General features: G+C 46.7%; 1 protein-coding gene across 1 annotated transcript; it reads right to left on the minus strand.

Moving 5' to 3' along the window:
• Positions 1–518: 518 nt before the first annotated feature.
• Positions 519–4,908, minus strand: LOC147613748 (pentatricopeptide repeat-containing protein At2g39620-like). The gene has a single exon (XM_086781723.1). It carries the CDS (start codon positions 4,659–4,661, stop codon positions 1,734–1,736), a length of 2,928 nt encoding a protein of 975 aa, XP_086637849.1. The 5' UTR covers positions 4,662–4,908; the 3' UTR covers positions 519–1,733.
• Between the last annotated feature and the right edge of the window lie 3,331 nt (positions 4,909–8,239).

Genomic DNA, 8,239 nt, shown 5'->3' on the forward strand with positions numbered 1-8,239 from the left:
TAATACCATGAGTTTCCTGACTAACATGGAGCTATGTAATGAGACCCTAACCCGCCCCATCGACAGTGCACATGCATATTACCACATGACCAGGCATCTAAACAAAGCCATCCTCTTATCACTCTGAGGAACTAGTTGTGTTACATGGAGATTTTAGGTGGGAGCATCTCTAGATTAATCCATATCCTGTGTATGTTCATCTGTCAAATGCCATCTTTGACAACTCTATTCATCTCCTATAAAAGCATGCATAAAGAGAGAGGCAGAGAGAGAAAGAAAGAAAGAAAGTTATATTAACGTCCACGGGAGGCCGAATCCGACCTATGGGACAGATCAAGTACATCCATTTACATTCCACTCTGGGTACATTCGACCATCATGTTCTATTCATTCAATCTTCATTATTCATTTTTGTATTTTTCAAAATGGAACATACATTTCAGTTTGAAAGTCCAAAATGACTTGTGAGACAAAAACATAACATGAGCAAAGAGCCAAAAAGACTTATGAGACAAATGTGAAGAATGTAGAGCTCTTGAGCCAAATCTGTGGTCCAGCAAAAGAAAAGAAAACATCCAACAATAGAAAAACATCATAATCGGCTAGGAGAGCTATGATATGCCAAGCCATGACTACAGAAAAACAGACCGGAGAGAGAGAGAGAGAGAGAGAGAGAGAGAGAGAGAGCCCATGTGTAGTCTCATGCCACAAGCATACCAGAGCCAAGTGCATAAATGATGTAAAAGCAAGCTGCAGAAGCCCGTGTGTGTCCTGTAGGGTGTCTCCTAGTCATTGCATCCTTAGTATGTATGTAGTTGAGCTGAAGGATCTGGAATTATAGCAAATAAATCCTGAGAGAATTCTCACCCTGCTGATCAGTCTCGCACGGGGGATATTAGGAGAAGTTCACAGGAGTGTTGATATTAGGAGATATATGTTTAGATGTAACAGTGTAGCCTGGAATATACCACTTCAACTTGGATTCATGCCTCAAGTTAGGGGAGGAAGAAGAAGAAGACCTTCCCCGGAAGCTTGTACAAGATTGGGCAACCCCTTAAAGGAGATATAGGGGATTGCCTGGTCAACTACAAGGAACAAAACCTCCGGACTGTCCTTGCTTCAATTGATTGGCTCGAAGGAAAGCTGCAGGATTCTTAAGGTTATTTATCAACTTGAACAAGTAAAGAATCTGAAAGCTATTACAGAACACGAGGCAGGAAAACTGCCCTCTCCATTCTGGCATCAAAAGGGGCAATGGCTACTGCAGTTGCATGATCGTCACATCTAGTCTCCACATGTACACATTCCTTCTTCAAAAACATGAGGAAATTTTGCATCTTCTTCGATCTTCACGAGCATGACCACATCCTCTTTGACAAGAATTCTTAGATGGTCTATCGTGGATATGATTTTGCCATGGCCAAAATGGCAGTCGTTTACAAACCCCAAGTTTTTGAACAAGTACGGGTGTATGTATTGATTAGGGCACATGCAATACTCAACTTCTCACTGTGCCTACATAACACATCTTTCTTTGCAGCATCAGAGATATCCTTTGACAACAAACGCTAACTTGTAACATACCCTTCCTCTCCCATCTGAGAGAAAGGTCTTCCCACTTAGCACAAAAAAATTTGCTTTTAGAATGTCTACAATTTGCAACCAAAAATGAATGCAGAATTCCGATGGTATTGCCTCTACCAATAATGTCCTGGCCTCTTCCATGCTTGTTTTTACACATTCATTGCCTCAAACTTCTTCACTTCCTCCTGTGAGTCAGCACCTGCATAGATGTGAGACATTAAGACATAAGCTACAGCATTCTTTTCATCCAAACGCACAGCATGCTCAAAGGCCTGTTTTCCAAACTCCACATTTTCCCAATTTCTACAAGCACCCAACACTGTATGCCACACCACAAGATCAGAACAGAACGGCATTTTCTTGATCATTGCTACTGCTTTGTCTAATTGGCCTGCACGGCCAAGGAGATCAACCATGCAAGTGTGGTGCTCACGAGTCGGAATGATGCCATGATCTTTGCTCATGGCCTCATAATACATCTGGCTCTTATGAAATAGACCTGTGCGACTGCATGCATTGAGAACAACAATGAAAGTGATCGGATCTGGCTTCATCCCTTCTCCTAGCATTCTATCAAAAAGATGGAAAACATTTTCACTTTCTCCAAGGTGAGCATATCCTGCCATTAGTGCAGTCCACGAAACTAAGTGTTGAACTGGAAGCTTGTCAAACACTTGTGCTGCTTTGGCAAGCAAGCCACATTTGGCATACATATCCACCAAGGTGTTGCCAACAACAAGGTCACTTTCTAGAAACCCCTTTCTTTCAATCTCAGAATGTATTTCTTGGCCCTTATCTGTGGCTCCTATGCTGCCACAAGCTTTCAAGCTGCAAACAAATGTAACAGCATTTGGGGGGACACCCTCGAGCTGCATCTCTTCAAAACACTTGAGTGCTTCCTCACTGTGTCCATGTTCAGAATATCCTGCCATTAGAGCAGTCCATGAGACTACATCATGAACTGGAAGCTTGTCAAACACTTCTTGTGCTACAGCAAGTGAGCCACATTTGGCATACATATCAACCAAGGTGTTGCCAACAACAAGGTCTCTTTCCAACAACCCCTGTCTTTCAATCTCAGCATGTATTTCCCCACCCTTTTCCATAGCTCCTATGCTGCCACAAGCATTCAAGCTGCAAACAAACGTGATAGCATCCGGAAAAACACCCTGGAGTTGCATCTGTTCGAAACAATTGAGTGCTTCCTCACCATGCCCATGTTCAGCATATCCAGCGATTAGTGCATTCCACGAGACTACATTTCGATCTGGAAGCTTGTCAAACACTTGCTGTGCAATGGCAAGCAAGCCACATTTAGCATACATATCGACCAAGCTAGTGCCAATGACAAGGTCTCTTTCCAGCAACCCTTGTCTTTCAATCTCAGCATGTATTTCTCCGCCCTTGTCAGTGGCTCCTATGCTGCCACAAGCTTTCAAAGTGGAAACAAATGTGACAACATTTGGGGAGACACCCTTGAGTTGCATTTGTTCAAAACACTTGAGTGCTTCCTCACCATGCCCATGTTCAGAATATCCTGCAATAAGTGCTGTCCACGAGACTACGTTTCGAACTGGAAGCCTGTCAAACAGTTGTTGTGCTATGGCAAGCAAGCCACATTTGGCATACATATCGACCAAGGCGTTGCCAACAACAACATTTCTTTCCAACAGGCCCCGTTTTTCAATCTCAGCATGTATTTCTCCACCCTTGTTTGTGGCTCCTACACTGCCACAAGATTTCAAGATGCAAACAAATGTACCAGCATTTGGGAAGACACATTCATGTTGCATCTGTTCGAAGCACTCGAGTGCTTTCTCACCATGCCCATGTTCAGCATATCCTCCAATTAGTGCATTCCACGAGACTACGTCTCGAATTGGAAGCTTGCCAAACACTTGTTGTGCTATGGTGAGCAAGCCACACTTGGCATACATATCAACCAAGGTGTTGCCAACAACAAGGTCTTTTTCCAGCCCCCGTCTTTGAATCTCAGCATGTATTTCTCGGCCCTTGTCTGAGGCTCCTATGCTACCACAAGCTTTCAGGCTGCACACAAATGTGACGGTATCTGGGGAGACACCCTCAAGTTGCATTTGTTCAAAATTCTTGAGTGCTTCCTCACCATGCCCATGTTCAGCATATCCTGCGATTAGTGCAGTCCATGAGACTACGTCTCGTACGGGAAGCTTGTCAAACACTTTCTGTGCTATGGCCAGCGAGCCACTTTTGGCATACATATCCACCAAGGTGTTGCCAACAACAAGGTCTCTTTCGAGTAACCCCAGTCTTTCAATCTCAGCATGTATTTCTCGTCCCTTGTTTATGGCTCCTATACTGCCACATGCTCTCAAGCTGCAAGAAAACGTGATAGCATCTGGGAAGACACCCTCAAGTTGCATCTGTTCAAAACACTTGAGAGCTTCCTCACCATGCCCATGCTCAGCATATCCTGCGATTAGTGCAGTCCATGAGACAACATTTCGAACTGGAAGCTTGTCAAAAACTCGTTGTGCTTTGGCAAGGGAGCCACATTTGGCATACATACCGACCAACGTGCTGCCAACAAAAACGTCATTTTCGAGCAACCCTGTTCTAGCAACATCTGCATGTATTTGGAGGCCTGTTTTCAGATCTTTCAGCTTCGCACAAGCCTTCAATAATGCGATAAAAGTATGCCTATTGGGATGTAAAGAATCATGTTTTTGCAGTTTCTGGTAAAGGCTGAGAGCATGCTGTGGCTTCCCGCATTTGATATAACCACTGATGAGGGAATTCCAGGAACCCTCATTGCGATACACCAATCTGTCAAAAACCTGCTGGGCATCGGGCATGCTTCCAATTGCCACCAACATAGAGACGAGGTAGTTCCCCAGTGATGCATGGACTTCCAGACCACTCTTGCGCATGCAGGCATGCAAGCGCAGTGCGAGCGCTCGGTCTCTCTCCTTGGTACACATGCGCAAGGTGCGAGCAAAGTCCTCAACGGAAGGCTGGGGCTGCAGTGGTCTTTCCAAGGAGCTCAATGCCTCCTCTAAACTAAGCATCCTCCACCCACCTTCAGTGCCGTGACTCATTGCTTCTTCTTCTTCTTCTTCTTCTTCTTGTGCATCCCCTCTTGCCTTAGCCTGACTTCAACCCAACTTGGCCGTCCATCCATAGCGACTCCAGGGCAAATTTAGGCCCTTGGGTTTGTCTGTAACACGCACTCGCGTGCTACTTCGAGTAAATGGTAAGAGCCATGCCCATTTTTTCTAAAGACCCATGGAGATGGAAGAGAGAGAATTTGCTAAAGAACCACTTCTACTTGATGCCACGAAAGAAAGAGAGAGAAAGGGAGAAGGGGGAGCAATAATATAGCTATAGGGGGATACATAATTTGCTAAAGAACCACTTCTACACATGCCACAAAAGAGAGGGAAGGGGGGAGGGAGGAATGGAGGGAGAGGTAAATGGAGATGGAGATGGAAGAGAGTAAAGAATGTCACGTAGGCTGTAATGCCTGTGTGACCGACGGCGGCAGACCGGATGGCCATATCCGGGGTTCAGTGGGAGAGGACGCCCATGCGGAGTCATGGGCGACCAGGCTAGTGTGGACGGCAGGCCACACACTATATAGCCTGGGGGGATGAGGGGCAATCCTCATTCTTCCTCTATGGCTGGGTGGTGAGCCAGAGGCCGTCCCCTCTTGTGGTAATGCCCGTAGCGGCGTTACGGATATGTAACACAGGTATCAGAGCGTGGTTCGATGGGATTGTCAGAGCCCGCGCGTGACCGGGGGACCGGAGCCCACTCGATGGTTTTCGACCATTCGTCTCCTTATCCTTATCTCGAATGGAGGGTGTGGAGGGAGGCGGCCATGGAGTGGAGGGAGGCGGCCATGGAAGAATGAAGGGGAAGAACTCTATCTCTCTCTCTCTCCCCGTCACACACAGCAAGGAAAATCGAGCAAGCGAATTGGAGGTAAGTGAATTTCGTTTTCTTTTCTGCGTTTCATAGACAGAGAATCGCCTCTATGCTGTGTGTGGGGGAGGTGGGGGGGGGCGAAGAGTGCCCATTGCTAATAATGACCAGTGTGGGGGGCGACACCAGCCCCACGACTGCTGGGGGTAAGCTAATTTCAACAGTAATAAGCGAAGACACGACCTGCTGCTGCTGAAGGCGGCGAGGGCCGCGTTGAAGAGCTGGGGGGGCTTGCCTTGTAAAGGCGAAGAGCAGCCCAGGACGAAAGACGTTGAATGGCTGAGATCTTGAATGGCTGCGAAAGACGTTGCAGCCCCAATATGAAGAGCAGCCCACCAATGTGCGAAGACCACGTTGAGTGGGTGGGGGCGTAGAACCCAGGAGTGCGGCTGGTGGCGAAGACCACGTCGAGTGGGTGCGGGGCGGCCAGGCGCGGCGGTCAGCCCCACTCGTTAATGAGAGAGCTCCGTCGTGTAGCGCCGTTTGGCTGGGCGACGACTTACGTTAACGAAACTACTGGAAAATTGTGTGTTGGGGGGGGGGCGACACCAGCCCCAGGCGATACGCCTTTGCCTGTGCTGCGTAGCCAGCCAGGCCAGGCCAGCCCCAGGCGGCCATGCCGGCGGGCGGCCATAGGCAGCGCCGACCAGCCAGGCGGCGGCCAGCTAGCCAAACGGCGGCACCGGCCAGCCAGGGGCGGCGGCGCCCGGCCAGCCACCAGCCCAACAAACGCCAGCGGATATATTAATTGTTCATTTTTTTTAAAAAAATGCAACGGGCGGCCAGCCCAGTAGGCGGCCACCAGTGCTGCAGGCGGAGAGAAAAGAAAGAAAAAAGGGGGTTTTAAAAAAATTATTTATTTTTTTAAATATATTTTCGTTATTTATTTTTATGAATAATGAAAATAACGGGCGGCCAGCCCGAAGCGGGAGGCCAGCCACAATCGTGTGGACACTCCCCACGGGCGGGCGGCCACGCCCGAAGCGGCGAGGGCCGGCCCGGCCCGTTATTTTATTTTATTTTATTATTATTATTTTAAAAAAAAAACATACAAAACAACGGCACACCCCACGAAACAAATCCACACGGCCGTCGCGCCATGTGGTCGTAGTGCTCGTTTTCCACAAAAGAGACCCACCGCACACGGCCGTAGCGTCGCGTGCTAAGAGAGAGACAAAGCCCACGGCCGTAGTGCCGAGTCTTCGAGAGAGAGCCGTTCTATGGCGGTTGTGCCTAGTGAAGACGTCTATGACCGTAGCACCTCGAGAATAACACATGTGGTGATCACACATTTGGTTCGGAGAGACTAAATGAAAGCGGAGCATACACTTAGTATTGACCATCAAAGTCACGTAGTTTGGCTATAGTATAAATCTGAAACCGCGGTGTGTTTACTTGGGCTAAGACCGGCATGGCGTCAGTTGTGCCCAAATTAGACGAAGCATACACTTAGTATTGACCATCAAAGTCACGTAGTTTGGCTATAGTGTAAATCTGAAACCGCGGTGTGTTTACTTGGGCTAAGACCGGCATGGCATCAGTTGTGCCCAAATTAGACGAAGTGCTTATCACGAGAAATCAAGGTAAGCCTAATTGAGCCGTAGTGCTCATAACCCTTCACAATCTTTTAACAGTTGCCAGAAGATTGCGATAAACTTTGGCAAATGAGAACCATGTACAAGCGTAGTCTTGATGTGGTTATGCCTCGTGTCCAAACAAGTTGCTTACTGTCTATAGCAACAAAAGGCCTTGGCCCGTAGAGGCAAGCTGGCCCTTGTTAAAAGTAACAAAAAGTGTCACTACTTGGGCCTCGAGATTAGTGACTAATTTGATTTAGTCACGTGATTGCCTGGTAAAAGTAATCCCTAAGGTGTGTATTACTTGGGATAAAGGGGCTAGTGGTGCTGCTAGCAGTGCTCAACTGAATGGTTTATCTAGAAGTACTAATCTGAAGGATTAGCGTACGCCTAGATAATAATAGCAGATTTAGGATTGATTTGTAGAAATCAAAGGTAAATCTGAAGGGGTATAGTCTTGAGATGTAATGCTCAATGCCCTTATACAATTTGATCGAAGAGAACTGTTCTTAAACTTACAAGCATGGTTTTCTATTCTTTTTATTGCCATGCGTTGACATCCCACTGCTCGAGAGTTTGTGGTGATCTTTCGAGGGGGGAAAGAGCCTTTTAATATGTCCAATCAGTTGGTTGGGTGGTAACTTGATGGTATGGGACATCAAATTCTCACGGAATCAATTGTAGTCTTGGTGGAATGGGACACCAAGGCTTGTGCATGTAACTTGACTCTTTGGCAGGTTTGTATGTACACTTGTCTGTAGTGATAAAGTGTGTAAGATAAAATTTGAACTTTGAAAATTACCAAATATAGCCATAAGTTGGGATAAAACCCAGTTACAGAGTTCGGAGAAGCTCTAGGTAGCAAGACCATGATGGTGAACTAGTGCTAACAAAGTGATTTAGTTCCGGAGTGATCTAAATCTAGAGGTTAGCAGTAAGACTAGTTTAATGGACAGTTTCATGCATGGGGGACGCCCTATAGCATTTTGCAAGCGTAGTCTTGCCTATGTTCAACATAAGTGTGCGATTGTGAGCACATTTTAGTTGCTACCATATGAATTTGGAAAATATATTACTTTCCTACATAAGCAATTGTAATATTGCATGTATTTTGC

Source organism: Cibotium barometz, chromosome 43 (genome assembly GCF_041138505.1).
Source record: "Cibotium barometz isolate CiBa-2024 chromosome 43, ASM4113850v1, whole genome shotgun sequence".
NCBI classification, from domain to species: domain Eukaryota; kingdom Viridiplantae; phylum Streptophyta; class Polypodiopsida; order Cyatheales; family Cibotiaceae; genus Cibotium; species Cibotium barometz.